The sequence below is a fragment of the Hermetia illucens genome, chromosome 1, assembly GCF_905115235.1.
Source record: "Hermetia illucens chromosome 1, iHerIll2.2.curated.20191125, whole genome shotgun sequence".
Taxonomy (NCBI): Eukaryota; Metazoa; Arthropoda; class Insecta; order Diptera; family Stratiomyidae; genus Hermetia; species Hermetia illucens.
This window is the reverse complement of record NC_051849.1, coordinates 134,947,975-134,971,203: the sequence shown is the minus strand read 5'-3', so window position 1 is coordinate 134,971,203 and position 23,229 is coordinate 134,947,975. Positions and strand designations below refer to the sequence as shown.

The 23,229-nt window shown below is 38.6% G+C and overlaps 1 protein-coding gene across 2 annotated transcripts; it reads right to left on the bottom strand.

Moving 5' to 3' along the window:
* Positions 1 to 466: 466 nt before the first annotated feature.
* LOC119647659 (probable RNA-binding protein EIF1AD) lies at positions 467 to 1,345 on the bottom strand. Of its 2 annotated transcripts, none has more exons than XM_038048743.1 (2): positions 1,046 to 1,345; positions 467 to 989 (listed from the first exon to the last, which is right to left on the bottom strand). In XM_038048743.1, exon 2 carries the CDS (start codon positions 980 to 982, stop codon positions 518 to 520), a length of 465 nt encoding a protein of 154 aa, XP_037904671.1. In that variant the 5' UTR covers positions 983 to 989; positions 1,046 to 1,345; the 3' UTR covers positions 467 to 517. The 2 variants fall into 2 exon arrangements, with proteins under 2 accessions (XP_037904671.1, XP_037904663.1); XM_038048735.1 differs by having other exon boundaries at positions 1,050 to 1,343.
* Positions 1,346 to 23,229: the final 21,884 nt, after the last annotated feature.

Below are 23,229 nucleotides of genomic sequence, written 5' to 3'. Positions count from 1 at the left end.
GGGATGAACTATCATGCGTCCTTTTTAACCTGGCCCTGGAGAAAGTGATCCGTGATGGTAAGATAAATGCGAGGGGTACGATCCTCTTTAAGTCCGCTCAACTACTGGCCTATGCTGACGATATCGACATTATGGGAAGAACAACCCGAGACGTACAAACTGCCTTCATCCAGATCGAGTAGGCTGCGCGAAATCTTGGGCTGACATCAATGAAAGCAAGACAAAGCATACGGTGGCAACGTCAGCACCAAAACCCAACCAACCAACCATCAAACCGCTCTGGTCAAACGGAAAGAATGGATGGAACGATGGTTGTGATGATGATAAATCTGAGAAAGGCAACTGTGCAAGTGAAAACAGACCGGTTCAATGTCAAAGTACCCCATTCACTTTCAGATGTAGTAACGGTGAAGTGTAACCAGCCGAGGCGCACCACCACTTGATATTCAAAGAAATATGGTTGATATACGTGCGCAATTTTCATTTATTGTTTTTTTTTCTTAATAATTTATCACAATTATGTTTGTGTTTCATCATCCTCCGTAGAGTTGCCTTCTTCGTCACTTCCTGTCGAATCGTCTTCCGAGGATTCCTCGTAGCGCCTATTGACATTGCGGAAAAGTTCGTCGTCTTCTTGTTCTAGCTCTCTCTTCTTGGTGAATTTCTTCGGCCAGATTCCTTCCTTTGAAAACTCTTTTACGTGCTCGGCTGTCAAGATTTTACATATTTCTCCCTTGACCTTATCTCCTTCTTCAATAGGTTCGACTAGGACAAAGTCGCCGCGTTTCACCCAAATGTTTCTGCGGAACTTAGTTGGCATCGAAACCAGAAAATGTTCGCCATCTGCGGCCGGTTCGACCTCATGCAGATTGTTTCCTCGACTGCTCACTACTCGGACAATTTGCTGGTTTTCTTTCGGCAGTTCAAAATCATCAGTGAACATTTCCTTCATGACATGTTTACGTTTTGTTACACGCGACATTTTTTACCTAGAGCAGAGAATGTGGTTAAGAAAGTTGCGGTGCTACGGCCCACGGGATCTTACTTACAGAATGATGCTAGCGCCCGTTTTTGCTCTGAGGTAACAGTTGACTTTTATAGTGATGTAAAAAACTCTGATCATAAAAATACATTTAAAACAAGTTTGCAGGAAGAATCCTTAAGTTTCAAGGGGACCAGCTAACTTTGACAGCCACTTGTCATTCAATGAATGGCAAACTAACCATTAGAATCGCTTAATTCACGGCAATCGAGTTGCCAGATGCTACTACAATATATTGTAATAGTAAATACCTATTTCGAGAGCTACTTACTCTCTTCCTCAGTACTTTAGCTACTAAATCATCATTGGGAAGTTTTTCCTGATTTTTAAATAAAACAAATTAAAGGTCTGTAGGGACAGATTATAAAAAGTTGTTTAAAAGTCAAAGATCCGTATGTGGGTACACATTCTAAAAGGTAAAGAGAAAAACGTAAAAAGGTCCACATGCAGGTAGGGATAATCTTATAACTTTTGGGTTGATGGCCATCAATTATCAATAGTTAGTGGGTGGTGCGGTCCCTATATTGGCTAATTGTCTCTTAAGGGTTGCGTCTCTGCTTGATCCGACCACTTTTATATTGTATTTTCCTAGGAAGGATTTTATTCTATAAAAGTTTTTGGATAATGGAATGGTCACCCATTTTGTATCAGCTAGAGTGCTTTCTTGCTCGAACAATGTTGATTGTTGGTTCTTCCATATCTGGTCTTGCTTTCACTTCATCAGTTTTTCGATTATTTCGACCGTGTAACCATTCTTGATTGCTGTATCAAGTATGAACATTCTTGCTTTATGGAAGCCATCCTTGTTTAGGGGGTATGTGCAGAGGCGGTGTACCATTGAATTCCATCGCAATATTTTTTAAATAAAAACGCAATGGCGTTCAAAAACTAACAAAATGCTTGTGGTTGACGCAAGGCTCAAATGGAACCGCAAGGCTCGCGAATGATATCAGTACGCCGCTATAGAAATGATGTTTCACATAATGCCAATTTTACGTTTCCGTTTCTTGTATATTTTAAAGGAGGAGGGAAAGTCCTAAGTTTGAGGAAATACAAGTATATTAATTATACCGTTGGAATCAACAGTATAGTATGTGCAGTTGTGGTGATTGTATTAAATGTTCCGTATCGTTGGTAAACGTATTTCTTCTGGATTTTTGTAGAATTTTCTATTAAGAAGCAAGTATTCGCCCTAATGAAAGATAACACATGTTCACATTTTCGAGTTTTACCCATCAATATGGACGAAAAGTGAATGGTTTCCTAAAATATCGTGGTTTGCTATTATCTCTTAAAGGAATTGTGATACAAACCAAATATTCACAATTCTTTCATTTTATAGTTCATCCGTAAGAGAAATCTTTTCAAAAACGACCCAACTATATTTTGAAGCGATTTCTCCCATTCATGTCAAACGTTCATTTTCAGCGCCAAGTTATTCAGCGGACAAGAATGTGACTATGCTGGGAAATGCAGCTTATAAACGTAGCTCATATCGACTCGCCCATCCCGTTCCCGATCCACATTTGATAAGGCTTCACTTGTGGTTTCATGTGACGCCCAGTAAGCGGATTGTCAAAAGTTTATGACTTGCCTCGAAAGAAAAGCGACGGGAGCTATTTGTTTCTCACGGTTGTGTGCGTGACATTACGTTTCCAATTTTCTCACGGAGTACATTGGATTTTGAATTGGCAAATTTCAGTAGTTTTGCGGGAACTTGAACTTATTCGTTGTGCGAACAGTGGACTTTTGGTGGTGAAACTGAAGCCGGCCGGTGTGAAAAAGTTGACAGGATAGAGGTGAGTCCCTTTGAGATTGTGGGTGGCTGTAGGAAAATCGCGTTCCTGTCTAGAACGATTCGCAGTTGTTTGGGTTTTCTATAGTTGGAGGCAGGATAGTAACTGAAATTCCTGAGTAGTTTTTGTTCGGTTAGAATAAGTTTCCGCCATAATAGGACTTGGTGGTAATTTACCAGCCACAAACCCTACGGTGGTGATCTGTGACTAGTTTACCAACTGAGCCGCTATGATGAGATTCCAAATTTAACATCATTCAAGATAGTCTGGAGTACACAAATTTCTAATTGAAATTATCAAACCTTATCTGAAGTGCCTGCTATCAATTTAAAGACAGGAAACCGGGAAAATGTACGTGTGTTGCGTTGGTAGCTTTCTACGTTAGTCATCGAGTGACTAAGTGTGGAATTATGTTCATTTCGTGGAATAAATTTTTAAATTAGATCCTACTTTTTAATTGCCTTGTTGGTGCAGAGAAGGGGACATTGGTTTCCAATCAGAATTATATATTCTGCTAATATCTGCCAGCCTATTTCCAGGTTATTTCATGGCTACTTATAGGCTGTGATTAGGGCGGATTTATTCTGCGGCGCAACCACTCCAGAAGTCTTATAGACTCTGGCGTTTGCTTTGGATGCTTTCGTGAAGAAAGCGTTCCATTTGTTTGGTAAATTATCGCATTGGCACATACTTTGCTTGAAAAGCAAATAAATAGATACGTACGTGTAAGATCATGGAATCATGCTTACAGTTTGTCTGACGGTACATTTAATGACTCATACTAGAACCTCAAGCGATGACCAAACCAGTTTAATTTTTTCTACATACTACAACAGTTGTTTATTCGCTGCTCGCTGTGCTTGCAGAAATGTATATGGCGAATAAATTAAAAATAGCAATTGCTCTCAAAAGAAAATCGCGCATATTGAATAGTGCTAGACTGTGCAAGCAATCTTGGAATTGTTGGATGACCGCAAACCTGATGCGGTAAATGATACATTGTTAGTCGATTCTATAGCGACGTAGCTATGAATTTCTAACAAGTATGGTAACGGCTCGAATGCAGCTTATGGGCAGCTAGTTTGTAAGTGGTGTAGAGTGCGTTCCGCGGCGGGTCACACAACGTATTCACGAAAAATATGCTGGAGAAAAATTAACTAATGTGATGAATGCCTGCCACTCAGAAATTTAAACTAATTATTTAGTGTATATCTCACTTGTGAATAATCAGAACGATCATCGCAATTAAATTATTTAAAACTAGAAAAGTTTTCTTGATTGTCATTCTTCCATAAAACTGAACTGAAGATTCAGAGCGATAGGGGCTGAGCTTACTTTGTTACGAAGTTTTGTAAGAACTTATGAGGGTCGCTATCGGACGGGTGTCCGGTGTCGATGTAATTTCAAATTTTGGCTCACTACATCAAATTCTAACCAGGGCGAATGTCCTTTTAAAGCGGTAGTCAAGTTGAATTCCAGGAAACTTAAAGGAGATTTTCTGGGAGAGAGGTTTTTGAATAATATACACCCTGAAATTTTCTTCTTTCCAGCGATTTATTGGTGATTTACAGTAGAAAGTTTGGGTGCTAAGAACTGGAGAGTAATAAGTCGTATTCAAATTTAAACAAGATCTTTACATTCTGCCGCTCAACATATCAATATGCATTGCGTTGTCTTTTTTCGATCTTGGATCATTTGGATTGCGGGTCGTACTCATAAACTCAAGACTCCAGTAATGGTGTCTTCTTTTGGTAAAATTTATTGCAAAGGCGGATGTATCAAATTTAATTCCATTCTTAAAAATCATCAGTTGTGACACTGAACTTGAGCAAATTAGAAGGATATATGTTACATTCCTAACGAAAAAATGTAATTCCGGGGAATTTTTGGTGAATTTGGTATATAAATTGGGTAGAAAGCCTACTCCTTCCACTTACAGTCGCCAAGTAAAGGCAGAGAACTATAAATTCAACATTCTTTTGGTGCCTATTTGGTATCACATCGTCCTTAGATCTTATATTATTCAGCAAATAATGAATCAGTCTAATAATATTACTAGTACAGAATAGTATAAACAACATATCTAATTGACATCGTTCAGTAGTTCATTAGTTAACCTATTGTGAAGTTCAAACGAAAGTGGCTGTGTAAAAATGTCAGCAATTGATTTCGAGAACAAATCCACTTAACAGAAACCAGATTTCTCTTGACCCCGCTCTTTAAAGTAGGGTTTTCTAACTCCTATCATAGAATTATAGGAAAGAAGGTTCCATCAAGAATTAAACTCAAAAAATTGTTAAGATCCAACAATTTTTCAGATGCATCACTCATCGATATATTCATAGCTTGGTATACAGAGGGAGGCAGTTGTTGTTTATGTATTCTGCAAATTACAATATTAAGTAACCAGAATAATATTTAAGCACAGGTTCGGCCAGTATTAGCCCAATAAATTAAGCTTCCCATAGCTTCTTTGTATGTCGATAAAACTTTGAACGGTCAACATGGACATTCTTTGAGGTTTAGGCTTATGAAAATCATACCTTTTAAAGCCATTATTCGTGTACTCCTTCTGTACGAGTTTGAATAGCTTCTTCTTTCCATTTCTTTGAATATTGATTCTTAGAAAAGTCTTCATTTCCCTAATGTCTGCCTTTAAATGTACGTCTAAATCGTTTGTTTTTTCCTTTTCCTTCACGTTCGAGGGATTCTTGCTTGTTCGTCAACTTACAAGATAAGAATCGAAAGTTATCTTGATTCCTCCAAGTAAATAGGCATGGGTCTGTTTGTACTCCCATTTCAATTGTCATATTGTTGGATTTATGTAGGTGATGTACAATTATGTGCATATATAGTAGTGCTCAACGCTAAGTCCCAAAAGTTTTCCTTTAGTTTTGCAGTCAATATATAAATAACTCGCATATAAAGCCTGCCTACCTTATCATTTGTTTTTCTACCGGTTTTTAATATAGGTCATTTTTTCCGTAACAATGATTGTTTTGGACAATGAGGAATAAAAACTGAAATTGAAGCAGTCCTGATCCATCCTTATAAAAGTCATCAGTACTGACTACAATAGAATCTCCGCCTTATTTCCACTTATGATGAAAATGATTTCTATAGTGGAATTTAATAAAGCCCTTAATATTTTGTTTTAAACTATTCTTTTAAGGTTTTGTTTGAAGCAAAACCTTATTAGAATCGATTCGATGTCTGTCTTTTTTTTTTTTTTTTTTTTTTTTTTATGGATGGAGGTGGAAATTTTAGAAAGACACTGCCGCGCCAGGTTGCAGCAGCGTGTGGGATTCTCACCCACTAAAACCACCCCCACTTTCTCCTTGTTCCTTCCCCGCGGGACCGCCGCAAAGCATTACTTCGCGGGGTGGATTGCGCTTTACGCGACCACGCCTTCCGTTCTTCGCGTCCTCCTTGCGCGCTCCGCTCTTGCCGGTTCCTCTTGTATTCGTTTGATGGCGGTGTTCACCGCACACCAGTTTCCCTCCGATTTCAACATTTCCCGACGATGTTCTGCGGGCTTAGAGTGGTTTTCAGGGAGTTTCCAGACTCCTCCTTTCTGAGAGAAATCGTGGACAGTGTCTGTCTGTCTGTCTGTCACAGCCGATTTATTCGGAAACGGCTGAACCGATTGTCACGAAAATTGGTAGGAGTATGTGACCTGCCGTTCCCTTTACATGCAGCGACTGGCGCCATTTTGTGTTAAGTTTAAGGGGGGGCTCCCCATACATGTGAAAGGAGGGTGCAAAATTTTTTTTCATAAAATGTGGCCATGTGGGGTATCAAATGAAAGGTCTCAATTAGTACTTTTCGAAACTGGTTCAATATTTGATATTGGATCAAACATAGGAGAGTGAGGGCTCAAAATATGACCTCCAAAAAGTGTAACAGGTCTCGTTCTCAGAACCTATCCAACCGAAAAATCAGAAAAAAATCTCAATAGTGCATCTCTACGAAATCTAGGCCTCAAAATATATCCGGTTCCGATATCTGCACAAATAAAGTTAATAATAGTATATTTCCACATTTTAGAAATTTATCCGGCACCCCCCTTATGTTCGTCCCAGAAGTACAAAATTTGGCACGGGTATAATGAAGAATATAATGCACAATTTGGTCAAGTTTGAAGAAAATCCAACTATTATTAACAAAGTTATAGGGGGTGAAACTTTACAATTTTTTGTGAATTTCGTGCACTCTAAAACCTGATGACGTCATCATCACATATCAATTCGTCAATACCACACGGAGTAAGTTCGTATGAATTGGGTGGAAAAGAATTATTTTGTTTTAGTTCTTTAATCATTTGTATATGAATATCAATTATTCCAACGAGACATGTGTGTATGTAGGTATATACTATATGCGTGCTACTGAACTTTGTAGGTAGAGCCTAATTCAGATAGATATAAGAAGTAAATCGGAAATATGGGTACGATCAATTTATATACGTGCCTATATGTGTACAGTATTCGAAAATAGGCAGTTTGTTTGTTTAGGGTGAGCGTAACATCTACGGCTGTAATATGTACGTATGTCTCGTAGTTTTGTAGCTGTATACGGGTAGAAAAATGTGCGTTGAAATTTCTTAGATAAGATGAACACAAAATCTTTATACCCGAAGCACGAGCTTCCGGTATTCCGACTTGTTTATTAAGGTTTTGTTTGCAAAACAAAGAAAAACGAAATATGATACGTAATCGTCTCCCTTTCTTCCTTCCGAATAGCTTAGTGATTAGAGCACTAGGCTGTCTTACAGAAGGTCGCGGTTCAAAGCTTATTGGTTCCAGCAGGGTTTGTATCGTGACTTGACATCGGATACCAGTCGACTCAACTGTGAATGAATACTTGAGTCCAATTCAGGGTAATTATCTCGAGTAGTGTGTACCGTTACGATCTTGAATGAAGTGCTCTAATAACTTCAAGGCCCTGATCCAATTAAATTTTTGCGCCAACGATTATAATAATTGTTTTCCTGATCAACACAATGATGAAATTCCTTTTGTCGTTTTCACTTGTGACAATCTTATTTTTACCGATCAACGCAATGGTGAAATTTCTTCTGTCGTGGTGTGCGCTGCTTATTAAAATCGGTTTGCTTTCTACCTGTCCGTCTGTCTATGTGTTACACGCAAGATTCTTAGAAATCGTTACACCTGGAAAAGTGGCAACTGCGAACGCCCACGCATACAGTGAGTTACATCATTCTATGTTCAATTTAAGTGGGCCCATGCATGCAAAATGGGGGCGATATTATCACGGTGTCAAATGAAAGGTCTCGGTTACTAAACGGGGGAGTGAGGGGGTTATAAAAGGTTCACTTAAATTAAGAGACCATTCTAAAAACTACTCACCAGAATAATCCAAAAACAAAAATCAAAATCGCCATGCCAATATCTGCTCAAATAAAATTAATAATAGTATGTTAATATATTTTGAAAAGATAAAAAACGTCCGCGCAGCAAATAGAGTTTCACACTGCTGGACGAGAGGCGATTAGCGGAAAGGACTTTCAGTGCCCCTGCCGGTCGATTGATTGATTATTATTTGGGTAGTTTCTGAGAATGGGTCCGTCAAAGAGATGATCATTTTCGACCCCCCGTACTCCTCATCTTTCCAACAAATGTTAAAACTAAGACCGGTGGGAAAGTACTAATCGAGACCTTTCATTTGATACCCCACATGACTATATTTGGTGAAAAAAAATTTACACCTCTCTTTTGTATGTAAGGGGGGTCCCTTAAATTCGACGTACAACGATGTAACGCTGTTTGCGTGTGCGTTCACATTTCCCACCTTTTCACTAAATTTGGGGTCAATCGCTATAACCGGTTCCGAGAAAAAAATGCTTGTGACGGACAAACAGTAAACCGGTTTTAATAAGGTTTTATTTCATCAGAATTTGACTCTACTACTTTCAAACGTATTTTCACTGCTAGCTACCCATGAGATAAGAGGACAGTGGTTTTGTTTTGGCTCACCAATGCTCGGTAATATCCTGGAAATTGTAATTGTGATGGAAGGTGTCTTACTTGCTGAATATTCGATGTGTTCCTTGAAGTTCTTTATTTTCTCAATTTTTACCGCCAAGTATTTGAGGACTGATTGCGAGTAAATTATTCGTTCGCTATTGTTCCATTTCTTCTCTTGCTGATTAGTACTGCTTTACTTTTATGAGAGAGCTGAATTTTTCAACCAAGATTTGATTTCTCATTTCCTTTCATTTACAGAAATCTCGATCTCCTTGAGTCATTTCGATAGAATTGCTATCCCAGTGTCATCTACGAAGCCAGCAGTTGTCATACCTTATCGGAATTTCATCCAATCCAGAAGTCTGATTTTCGGTAACTTTCTTCGTATCTGCTAATAGGTTAGCCGAGCCCATATCCTCCGCCCTGTGAACTTAGGGCAAGTAATCTGTGGGGATTGTTTTTCTTTTAATGATAACATCATCGACTTGAATGTGTCATCTCATGGATCACATCACACTTTTTGAAAAAAGCCTCTTGCAATCTCCACTTGTACTTTGAGGCAAATTTTTCGTCGTGACAGTCTCGAGTTACACTGGGAAGTTGGGCTTTCGTTTTTGGAAATCAGAACGATGTGGCATAAACTTATCGTATACTTGGTACAGGGAAGCAGCTATACATGTATATACCTCTTATGTTGGCAAGCGTGGATCCGTCCTCTGGGTACTTTCCGGTATCCTATAGCTACTTTACTACTACTGCCTGCTATCCATACACAACTGCAGATCTTTGTATTGCTTGAATACTATAGCGATATGGAGTTTTTGTGAGTAGGTCCTGAAGCAGATTTAGTTGCATGGACTTGATTTGCGTCTAGTTATTAGCCATTCTGGGCGTTTATTGCTCTTTAGTTTTCTTTGCGGATAGGCAGGCTTTTGCTTTCATGTCCTGGCAAAATAGCTTTACTCTCTCTATAGTACTTAAAGCATTTCTGTGGTGGACTTTGTTGTCGTAGTCACTAGACCACATTCGTTTCGCTTCTCAAGTCGTAGCAGGAAAGATTTGATCGCTGTTTTGCTAAGGTTTTGTGTGAAACAAAACCTTTTTAAAATCGATTTCAGTCGGTCTGTCCGTAGGTCACACTCGATTTACTCGGGAACGGCTGAACTAATTGTCAGGAAAATTAGTGGGAAGATTTGGACTATGAATCTCTTTACATATGGCAAGTGGCGCCATTTTGTGTTGAGTTTGAGGGGGCTCCCCATACATGCGAATATAGTCATCTAGGGTATCAAATGAAACGGCTCGATTATTATTTTTCGAAATTGATCTTATTTCTTATATTGGGTGAAACGTAAGGGGAGTGAGGGCTCAAAATATGTGCCCCAGAAAGCAAAGCAGACCATCTATACGAAATCTAGGGCTCAAAATACACTCCATCCCAGTATCTGTTCAAATAAACTTAATAATAGTATGACTAAATTTTATAAATTCACCCGAAAACCATCAAAATTTCCACTGGCTCTTCTACTGTTGGCATGCCATTACCCTCTTTCTCCATGATTAAACGCAGTTTGTACGTCTCGGGTCGTTCTTCCCATGATGTCGATATCGTCATCATAAGCCGCAGAGAGAAAATCTGATCTGTTGTTGATTTGCCTGGAGTGAAGCTTCTTTGGTATGGGCCAATGATGTTCTGGGCGTATGGGGCTATCCGGCTTAACAAGATAGTGGAGAATATCTTATAGGTGGTACTCAATAACCTGATTTCCCTATAATTTCTGGACTGTGCGATATCTCCATTTTCATGTATGTAGGTATAGCCTGAATACGGGCTCCGTTCCTACTTGGCTGTTAAAATCCCCAAGTATGATTTTGATATATCTGGGACATGCTTTGGGTTCGTTCTACTGCCTCGTAGAAGGTATCCTTCTTCGACTCTGCCGTCTCCTCTGTAGGGGCGTGAACGTTAATGAGGCTTACATTTCTAAATTTGCTTGGAGCGCAGTGTGCATATCCTTTCGCTTATGTTTTCCAAGCCGATAACAGCCGGTTTCATTTTTTGGCTGACTAAGAAACCTACTCCGATCATATGGTTTACTGGATGGCCGCTATAATATATGGTGTAACGACTCTTCTCCAGGAAACCGGTCCATGTCCAACGCATCTCCTGCAACGCTGCTACATCAGCACTATGTTGGGACAGCTGCTTGGGAGCTCCATCTCTGTATAGGGAGCGCACGTTCCATGAGAAAATGAGCAAATCGTTATTCCTTTGTCGTTGCCGGGTTCGTCGTTGTGTTATCCGTCCAGTCCGTGTTGTTGTTATTGTGGCTTCGTAACTTCGGTTTTCTGTGTATGGTTGTCAGCCCTATCCAACCCCAACCTGGAGGACCAGTTGGTACAATTTGTCTCGTTTTTAGGCGCGGGAGACTCGCCTTCATCCTTCCCCGTTTGCAACTTTTCGTGAGAAAGAGCTCGCAGCGGTCACCACGTGGAGGTGGAGATAGGGTTTGGTAGTAAAGCTGTTGGTGTTGGTTCAGCGGGCGTTTCTCGGGTTTTATGTTCCATCGTGGCTACCAATCCACGTTCCGCCCTGGGACCTATACTACCCTTTGACTAGCGAAAGAGCAAAAACAGTCTAATTATATCAAATAACTATTCACTAGAACCACACCACAAGATTACATTATATCATACATTGAACAACTTTCAGAATTTTTTTTATTGAAAAATATATATAATATAAAAATATATTTTTATTTTTATGTTTCGTGGTGACCAAGATTGTGGCGACCTAATACATCTAAACCAAAAAATGTCAATGAATAAAATAACAATAAACAGTGTTTGATTGAGGGATTTAAAAAATAAGTCGGAATGCCGGAAATTCGCGCTTCGGGTATAAAGGTTTTTTGGTCATCTTATGTGAGAAACTTCTACGCACATTTTTATATCCGTATATGGCTACAAATCCAACATATTCTTTCATATTTTTCCAAACTATAAGATTTTATAATAATAATACTAATCGTTGGCACAACAATCTAATTTCATCAGGGCCTTGAAGTGTGTTAGAGCACTTCATCCAAGACCGTAACGATACACTACAGGATTAGAGTACCCCATAGTAGTCAATGTGGTCAGCATTGCGCGCACCGGAGATTATTACTCCGATTTGACTCAGGTACTCAATCACTGGTGAGTCGACTGGTATCCGAAGTCAAATCACGATACAAATCCCACTGCCACCAGTGACATTTGAACCACGACCTTCCCTACGACAACCTTGTGCTCTAACCACTCAGCTCTCCGGACACAGATTTTATCCTCACCCTAAACAAACAAACTTCCTATTTCCGAATACTATACGTATACATGCACGTATATAAATTGATCATACCCATATTTCCGATTTACTTCGTGCACAAAAGCATACATATGTACATATATAGTACGTACCTTAAATATGGTTATTTTAATGTACAAATATATCTATTTGAACTAGGCACTACCCGCAAACTTCAATAGTACACATACTACATATCTACATACACACATGTCTGTTTGGAGTAATTAATATTCATATACAAATGACTAAAAAACTAAAACAAAATAATTCTTTGTGACCCCCATTCATACGAACTCACTTCGTTGTGGTATTGACGAATTGATATGCAATGATGACGTCATACACGTTGTGGAATGCACGAAATTCACAAAAAATGACAAAGTTTCACCCCTATAACTTTATTAATAATAGTTGAATTTTCTATAAACTTGACCAAATTGTCCCTTACGTTATTCCTTACACCCATGCCAAATTTTGTACTTCTGGGATGGACATAAGGGGGGTTGTCGGGCAAATTTCTGAAATGATGAAGTATATTATTATTAACTTTATTTCATAGAAATGCATTACCGTGATTTTTTCCGATTTTTCGGTTGGATAGGTTCTGAGAACGAGACCTGTTACACTTTTTGGTCATATTTTGAGCCCTCACTCCCCTACGTCTCAGTTTCGAAAAGTACTAATTAAACAAACAAACAATTTTGCACCCTCCATTTACATGTATGGGGAGCTCCCCTTAAACTAAACACAAAATAGCGCCACTTGCTATATGTAAATGGAACAGATCACACGCTCTTACCAATTTTCGTAATAATCAGTCCAGCCGTGTCCGAATAAATCGGGTGTGACAGACAGACATACACCGAATCGATCTTAATAAGGTTTTGTTTTACACAAATCCTTAAAAACACACGCTTTCCACAAATTGGCCGACAATCAAAGTTAATAATTCAGTAGTTTTCGAGTAATTTTGGTCACCAGAGTCAAACATGCCATTGTTGAAAAACGCGTTTAAACTTCGGTCGTTTACGGAACGAATTCTACTTTTTCAACGATCATCTCAGTCAATTTTATTGTGCTCAACTTGAAATTTTAGGGACATATTTTCAGATAGTCATTCTTCATATACAAATACAATGAACATTTTTTTTTCAAAGTTACAAAGTAGGAGGTGCTTAGTTAGTTTGTTTGGTACTTTCGTGATGTGGTATTCGCATATGCTGTTAATTTAGCTCTTCTTTCCTAACCAACCAGCACAGTAATAAACTCCTTTTTGTCACGGTGTACGCTATGCTGCACTTCCTGAGATTTGCAACGGCAGTAAGAGTTTTCAGTTCTCTCTGCTTGTCGATCCGCATCCAAGTTCCGAAAGTGGATTGCTTTGAACTTAGGGGATCGAGGCTCTCCACCATTGTTATTAAAGTCCCTAACACCGCCTTTGTGCATTATATGCCTAAGCATTGCCAGAGTCCACTCTCAAAAATTCGAAACAATCATTTTGATATCTGCTTAAATAAAGATAATAATATCAATATATATTATTATAGTGTAAAAGGACAATATTTGCAATAATATGGATCATAGATGAAGGACAATACTGTACAGTTTGGTGAAATTCCTAATATTAATAAGGCGTTAGGCCACTGGAGCGGGCTTATAAATTAGCATATTTTGGAATTTCTTTTTAGCGAAACCATGAAGAAAATCGAAATTCTGATGAAGGTCCTTGAATATACATGCAACTGTATAAATTATTTAATAATATACATATATGTATATAGCTTGAGATGTACGTAGGTTTTTTTCCGATATACATACAAACGTGTTCCCAAATATTCTTAAATAAGAAATCAACGAATCCTTTCGTACGTGAAGCTTCAATTTTCTATCATTCATTTATCCGCACCTATGGAATTTCAAGTAGTCAAAATGCCTTATAAAAGAATATTTTGATTTTCTGCTTAGTCAGATTTAGACAGGAGACGCTCTAATACGACACAAGAGTCATGATGGGCAAGTTGGATTTCGACGAGGCGCGACAATAGATTCAAAAAAGGCATTTCGCCAGAGTAAGTGTGCTCGTGAATTGTCGACAACATAATTAACCAGTGATTTGCCTAGTCATCTTGTGTGAAGCCTTTCAATTTCACTAATTAAAGTGAAGTTTTTCTGCACCGTTTGTGATGATAGAATTAGTAAATTGTAATAGGTTTTGGCTTGAAGATATGTCACAGATAAATAGAACTGAATCATAGAGGCCGTTAGGTGTGGTCGCTGCGACTGCGCTATTTTTTCTGGTCTTTGACCCTATTTCACCTAAATATCAAGTTTATTCCCACACCTACCCCTTTTATCAAATTGTTGCTTGAATGTTTCTGAATGAAATGTTTGCTTCTTTGAAATGAGGCTCCTTTTTGCACTATATCACATTTTAGGTAAACAAACGAACAATCCGAAAGATGTATAGGATGTCGGGGCTTTTCGCATGTGAATAAGTTACAAGATAACATTAAGAAACATCAATGCTGAACTACCGAGGAACACATTTTATATGCTCTTATCCACGTGCTATTAAAGTGTAAATATTCGTGCAAGTAGTTGTAATTGAAGGTGAGTGAACGAGGAAGCGTAACGCATGCTAAACTTCCCCAGTATTCACCCTAGGACGAGTTCATAGTCAGACTGAAGGAAAATTTCGTATAAGACGATCTACTACGCATCTCCCAGTTTATGAAATCATTTCCCCTGGAATCAATAGCGCAAGGAAAACACTGTTATATTGGCAAGTAATTGTACAGTTGTCAAATTATAGTTCTGGAATTTGTTGGGGGCTACTCAGGGTGAAGTTTATATGAGTTCGAATGGAGAGATCAAGTAAATTATGTTTTTTTAAATGTTAAAATAATTGTCATGGAAAATATGCTTTCATTTACGAAGCATTCGACCAGGAAGGACTAACTGGTTTCCTTTCTATGGAGAGAATGGTCTTATCCTATTCTATCGGATTCAGATATTTTCAGCTGGTACTGTGCGAAGATTTTATCCGCACATTTAGTTCGCACTGGTTATGGGAATACTCATATATTGTATCCTCCGAGCAACTTCATCACAGAATCTTTCTATGTAAAAAGTTATACTTCTACAGTTGTATTCGGAAACCGAACATGATTGCAGTGCCAACGTCCTCCGTCTGTCCTTTTTTGTATTTTGCAAAATCTTTCTTTTGATATTTGGGGTGCCCCGTTTTTGTGAAGCAATTAATGCTGATATAGTGCAATATATGTTTCTTCAGATGCAGTGTGATAATCCAAGAAGTGAATAAATGTCCATGGTGGAGCATACAGTGGAAAAGTGAATCTTCAGTGAAAAAAGGAGTGATGATGTGATAGTACCCATTATGTCCTAAGCAGTGCCGGGCTGAGTACTACATGCAGCGAATAAGAAAAAAACTTGAAATACACTTATATTCTCAGAACATAGGAGGATTAGGGAATTTACTACTACCGAATGACCTATATATGTACTTAAGAATTTTCTAATCATATAATCTTTGGAAAAGCTACTTTTCATGCATTGCTGCCAAAAAACGACTTGCATTTGAAATTATCTTTGAGATCTATTATAATTTCAGAGAAAAATTAGTGGCCAAGCAAAAGAAGTGTAATTGGAAATGGATTCGTTAGACTGCAGATGTTTTTGTTTAATGGTGCCGCCTGTTTGTCTAGTACTAGAAAACGCTTATTTTTTGCTGTTAACACATTGAGTAGTTATGGATCCTAAAAATAAGTTGATCTTCACGTGGCACCAGCCACTGAAGGATCTAACATAGTTTTTTAGTGCATTGATAGTCTAAAAGGAATTTTCATTGTTAAATTTATGGGAGGCATCAAAAACGTATTAGAATATATGTAGCATATACTTTTGTGTTTGCTGAAAGTGAAGTGGCCACGCCTACGCACTATTGGTTCCGGTTCTGGGGTGTTCAACATTTTCAGGACCTTCCGAGAAGTTTATTATTTTATGAAGATGTAAGACACGAGGTGTTAGGGTGATCTAACAGTTTTGACGGAAAATGGTTTGTATGCATTTGCTGCAACAGAACAATATGTTGATTTGGAATGACTAGGCCAACATATACAGGTGTTTCTTTGTAGGCAAGAAACACTGGGGGGTTTTCAATAAAAGTACCTGTGTACTCCATATGATCCGCCGTCGTATCAATACCGGCAAAATACTAGTGTCGAATAGAGTAAATATATAAATAATTTACACAACCTACGCCGATGTATTCATAACATTTTTAATTTTTATAAAAGCAATCGGAAAACTGCAATCTGTTCCAAATCGTTATATCATCTAAATAAAACTTTAAATTGTCAAATCGACAAAATTGGTTCCAATTATACGACAAACTTAAAATCTTCTTAATATTTTTCGAGACGTGATTCGAAGCGTTTTGGGGAAGGAAGGCATCGGTACATATTGTTCACCGGAGACTAAAATCTGGAGATTATAAATGGCGACGATTATGGAATCAGATGCTTGGAAGGTCGGGGTATATGTCTTCCTGATATTTTTAAGGCTTTGTGTAAAACAAAACTTTATTCAAATTGATTCAATGTATTGTTGCCTGTGTGTCACACTCAATTTACTTGAAAATCGCTGACGAGTTCATTTTCGATTTCATTTTTAATGAGATTTTCATAATTTAATGTTGTGTAAGCGATAAACTTGCAAGAGGGAGACAAGCATAAAGCCAAACATAAACATATAATACCAACAGGTCATAAGTGATGATGCCAAAAAAATATTTTTAAATACGGCAACGACAAAATCAGGTAATAAAATAACGATTGGTGGCAATGATTATATTGGGATTTCAGCATCTTGCCTACTTGCCGAACGTTAGTTCGATTGAAAATGCGACCAGCTCAACGCTGGCTTTCAACCGGAGGCATGCATAGCGGATTAATGATAAGAAACAAGGGTGATTCAATTGATTATTAATTTCTTTTTTTGGGTCGAATTTTTGACTTAATAATAATTATACTTAAGGGACGTGACGGGTTCAATTTTTGTAAATTTTTATTTTTTTATGGTTGAAAATACATCCGAAAATATGTGGTAAGAATATGAAAGTCATATTCCATTTTGAAAATGAGTAGCTAGTGTATATAGCGCAGCGGGTGAAAGCCGCATTTTGAGCCTCTTACTTCTTATATCGAGCCTTTCTTTTCAAAACGTCTACTTTGACTGTTTATGTTACACATTCTTGTTCTCTTGTTGATATGTTGTATAATAGAAGGGAATATTTTGGCAACTTGTTTTGCCGGTTATGATTCAGCTTCTGTACTGAGAAGTCACTACTGTCAAAATTGTAATAAATTTTTGAATCTGTTTTTCTCCAAACGTTTTTTAGGCTGGCGTGTGTGATTAAAAAAAACATTGATCATTCGCTTTGAAATTTCAGTATGTTATTGTACACATTCGAAGCAATATAATGGAGATGAAAATTGACATGAAATTTGGGGTGGGGGTAGAGGGTGGCAAAAGAAACAAATCTTATATAGCCCCGATGAGCGCCTCCCTCCTATTTTGATTAATAAAGTTACAGTAGGTCAATGTTGCCCCTTTTGTGTCAAATTGATACTCCATAAGAGATCAAATGTCAATACCATATCGTACTGAATATCAGGTATGTTCAACATATATACACTACGAACTATTTATAAATAAACTCGTCGTGTACCCGCATATTATTACATGAAAGATTAACGGCTTAAAACAAAATTGACTGGGAGCCAGTGCGGACTGTAGAGTAGTCTACTTCTGTGAATCTTGTAGTTTTAAGGAATCTCTCCCAATACAGAAGCAACACTCCGCGCATCAACCTGTTACGTCCCTTTTGTACAACTGCATCACATGCCTGACCAAGTAAATAAGCGTGATACTGACTTCTTTTAGATAAGCCATCAATGAAATTCCTTGCTTATTCCAGAAAAAAATTAACTATACTCTTCGCAGCCACCTTTTCTATTACGAATTTCTTCAGAGGCGCTTCTCCTCGTAGTAGTTTGCTATCTGCCGCAATTTTATTCTTTAATCCGAACCGAATTCACTTTTCAAGGGTATCCAATTGCAGGATCCGCAGGCACATGTGACTTCTCTACATAAATTTCTTTCCGCTAATTCGCTCTTTTAACAGAGTTCAATCGCAGCGCAAGTGGCTAGAATTTTTATGATGCAGAAACCACGCGTCCTAGATGTACGAATTGATCGGCGCCTTTGATGCTCTGCCGATTAATGTTGATAGTTGGAGTGCGGTGACCCGTCAGATTGAGAACCTTGGTTTTGTTGGTCTTTAACTTCAGTCCAACTCTACTTACCTCTCTTTCCAAATCCAGAGCCATTTGAGGTTCCATGACCCGGTGAGAGAGCAAGCAGATGTCAGCGTAGTCGGGGTGTTGAGGAAAGATGTCATAGTCCATTGAATTTCTCCACTTAATCCAGACAAGGCAGCATGAAGAACAGCACCGATATCAAGAAGAAATTATATCGGTGACAAGATGCAACCATGGCGGACTCCACTTTTGACCTTAAAATCCTCCGAAATGTTACCTCGCTGCTGCACGTGACATGTTTCTCCGGAATGCCCCTTCTGTATCGAGCACTCCAGATACACTCTCTGTTCACGCTTTTGAAAACTCTATTTCGCTCGCTTTTGAAAACTATATCTAAACTCCGCGCATCCAATTTTCCAAAATGGTCCGTAGGGTTTTGATGGGGTCAATGCAGGTGGATCTGGAGCGGAAATCAACTTGTTCTCTGTCGATGAAGCTTTCGAGATGTACTTTGTTGCGGATTATTGTAACTATTATCTTTGCGACGACAAAGAGCACGCAGATACCCTTCCAATTGTCACACTCAAAAGGGGTCCTTTTCTCTGGGATCTTAACGATAATCCCCTTCTTCCATTCCCTGAGAAAGCTCTCGGATTCCCAAGATAGAGATAGAGATAAATAACTTTGTGCGAGATCGTTAAGCCCAGCACCTTTACTCCGTTTGAGTGCATTGATGGTCGAAATTATTTCTCTTCTGCTTAGAAGAACAGTCCGAATTCGCATGTTACGGTGATTAGCCATTTTATCCACAAGAGGAGGAACTTCTCCGGATGTAATACGTTTAAGAACCGTCATTATCGTGGATGAGGGGTCGATCGTTGACGTGCTTCACAGGACCATCGAAAGATTTTCGACCATATGAAAGCTCGTTCCTGATGCAGTATATATTCCTGAAATTATTGCGACTTGCGAGATCTTTAGCTTCCCTGATCAGCGCAAGAGCAAATTCTCTCTTGCCACTGCGTACACTACGCTGGACTTCTCGGGATTTCACCTCGAGTCTTCAACCCCTTCCATTCATCGACCTACTCAGCCAGATATTATGACGGAACGTAGCCGACGACCTGTGTTAATCGATATACTCGGGTGGGTTACTCAAGATAGCTCTCCCAATATTGAGGGAGAGCTGGGTTCTGCAAGCGGTCGATGTTAAAGTTAGGGGGTCACAGCTCCCTAACCCTGCGAAAAGTGGCGGACGCAACACGTAAGTGACCATAAAACGGTAATCCCTTTTGAAGCCGATGTCAGGGCCTCTTTTGTTACGCACATCCAGGAGACAACTCCTAAATTTACTGCTGATCGGGGAGTGGTCGATCTAATTGCTCGCACCATTACCATTGCAGTCGTCAAGACTGTGTTTGCTCATCATATGTCCGATCAAGGTATTATTAGATCCCACCTTGGCATTCAGATCACCCATCAGGATCACAATGTCACCTTTAGAAAGTCTCTCCTGAACTGCGTTTAATTGCTCGTAGAAACCATCCTTCTCCACTACATCGGAAATGTCAGTTGGTGCTCAGTATTGTACAATTGTGGTGCCCCTTAACCTGGACCCGGAATTTTGCAGTTAGTAGTCTGTCAGAATCCGGCTTCCAGGTCAAGAGAGCGCGCCTTGCGGTAGTCATCAGAAACAACCCGACACCGGATTCGCATCTGCTACCACTTGACTCTCCACAATACAAAAAGCAAATAACCGGTAGTTTAGCAGGAGGGAGGGAAATGCTTTCAAGAGTGCAACATATTTTTTCGCATAGGCTCTGAATGTCCAGCTTAGCTGGAATTCCCGCTCAAATTGGGAAGCGAGCATTCTGAGGACCCCCCTTTATAGAGGAGCGTGCGCATATTCCAAAAGCCACTCATAGTTCGTTTTCGTTAGCCAAAGGTCGTTGCCGTGAAGTCAGTCCCTATTCGAGGGGTTGTAGACGTTTCGGTAGCAGTAAAGTTTGAGTGTGTTCTTAAGGGGGTCATCCCGTGTGAAGGCCGTTTTTTTTTGCCTTTTTTTGAAAAATTATTTTGGAGGACTGGATAAAAATAGAAACGTGATTTCACCATATGTTTATTGAAATCTCTAGTATATGTGATAAATTTTTGAGCTTGATATCGTAACTAGTTTTCAGAATACGTGTCAATTTATGCACCCATCTCCAAAAAAAGGTGTTTTTCTGCTGCCACGCTGGAGGGCGCTGTGTTCATCTGAGGAAAAAAAACTAAACGGCATTTTAATGTGGACAATATTCCACGGTCCGCAAACTAGGATAATTAGAAAAGATTAAAAGGTAAATTTTTGGTGGGCTTTTAAACTTAATTTTTTGGATTTTGGTGTTTTTTTACGGCTTTTTTTATGAATAAAAAAAACTAACCGTGCAATTGCAATTATCCTAGTTTGCGGACCGTAGAAATATGTATTCAAGAAGTCGTGAAAATTTCAAAGAATTTGGTTAGATAGATTTTGAGCTATGGTGGCAGCCGATTTTCCAGATGCAATTTCGAAAAAAACGCATTTGAAAATTTAAATGTGATTATCAACAGTAAAATTTTAACTCACCATTAATCTGCTATACCTGGTCAATAGAGGGCACCCTCCGTTTCTTCAAAAAAGTCTTGTAAGGCCGATTGTTGCTCTCTGGTTTCAATTATGGCTTTTTTTAGCGAGGTCAGTCGATCGTCTTTCGGACCGCCAAATGCGCGCTTCATTACGGCGGGCGACATAAACCTGACATATGTGACCAACTTGGCATCCCATTGTCACTAGGATTTTGAGAATGCCATTGAATCCTTCATTGAAAATAATTACAGCCAGAAAAGTGGCTATTTCTACGACCTTGGCCCCAGCATGAAAGTGTTTAGAAGCGAAAGTCCAGTTCAATGCATTTAACGACTCATTGTTATTCTGGGTCTCTGCTCCTAAACATCTGTTCAAGAGATCATCTCGTGACAAATTTTCGTACATTGGTTTGAGGACTGTTTTTTCTTCAGTCAAAGGTGCCTTCTCGTGGTGGAAACTATCCAGTTCTCCTTTAGTTTCCGGTTTGCGCTATTTGCACCAACTGTCCTCGCCTGCTGGACAATTTTGATGCTGAGGATTTTCGTCTGTAGAACATTTATGGAAGAAAGTTGCCCAAATTTATTGCTTCATTCCTTCTATCGAATTTGCGTGTTGACGAATAGTTAGCCCCAAAAATGTAGTGAGGTCGTTAATAACCTTATCAGTAAGTTTTCCAGCACCATTTCCACCAATGCCTTTGTGATTCTTCTTTGCATTCCTAAGCCGCGTTCCCATTATTTTCTCGACATGTCCTACGCATTCCTTTTTTACTACTACGTATATTTTATTATTTGCAGAAATACCGGAGAAAATTTCAGCAAAATCCAATGTAAAATGTACAAAACTTGTCGCAATTGGAACATCCATGTTCATGCTTGTTAAAAGTTTCTTTGCTGATGTTGATGCGAAGTCCTTTTTCTTCTCTGATAAGTATCGATTCCCATCAAATACTCGTTTTTTAGTGCGAGCATGACGTTGAACGTTAAAGCGATCTCCCTTCGTACGATCCATTTAAAAAAATCACTAACACACAAACAGCACAATACTTACAACAAAATATAACTGAGTATAGCTTTCAGTGCTCACTCTAGACTGGATTATCCTTTTTATTCCAAACAGCAAATAAGTTTAGACAATTGATTGGTTTTCCATCTTTTTATATTTATACCTGTGTTCGAATTTATAAGGCTCAGGTAAAAACTAACAGGTAAAAAAAGATTCGATGCTCTTTCTCATCGAGTACTCTAGCCGCGGTTGCAAACTTCTTACCTGTTTAACACTGTAATTTCTGAACGACTCGGAATATTGGAAAATCCCTTTGCCCACATATTCTCCAATATATATAGATACAATTCATGCAAAAAAAAATTGATTTCTCCAACCCGACACACGGGATGACTCCCTTAAGCCCCAACTCATAAGGCTAAAAATCAGGCACTTAACTTGTGTTAGTAACAATATGATGAGTCATCGCTAAGTATCTTAGGCAGCGATTTTATCCATTGGCCCCTGTATGTCTACTGTATAAGACAATTTGGAAGAAAATGCGATTTTCATCAGCATCCTTTGTTTCAACAACACAATTCCCCAGTATTCTGATTTCAGAACCATTCAAACCTTAGTAGTGTGGATATCTAAGTTATTCTGCTGAAATATAAAGGTTGGTTGGTTCCGCATTTTAAGCAATTTCAATTCTAGTAAGTCCATACAATTTGCATAATTCTTACATCCTTTAAGAAATTAAATTAAATTATAAATTATTGAATTATACACTGGAAGATATCGCCTCCATACCATGAAGAACTCTGCATCAGTGTACCTTGATGAAATTATCACCTCCTTTTGTAATTCGCGGTAACAGATGCAAATTCAACAGGACTATCCAAGTATTATCAGTCTAATACAAATATGTATAGTATTTAATAGTAAATATGCCATGTCTGCAATACATGTTTTTTGTTTTTTCATTTCCTTACCCTATCCTAACGTAGCTTTTGAATGAATATAAAGTCCCTTTATCCCTCCTTACCGACGGATTGTGGGTTATATCATCTGAAGAAACCATTGAGAAACATGTTGGTTACACTTATGTGTTGGGGAATGAAT

Excerpts from the sequence above, each read along its gene's own strand:
- LOC119647659 (XM_038048743.1), bottom strand. The coding sequence starts at position 982 with ATGTCGCGTGTAACAAAACGTAAACATGTCATGAAGGAAATGTTCACT.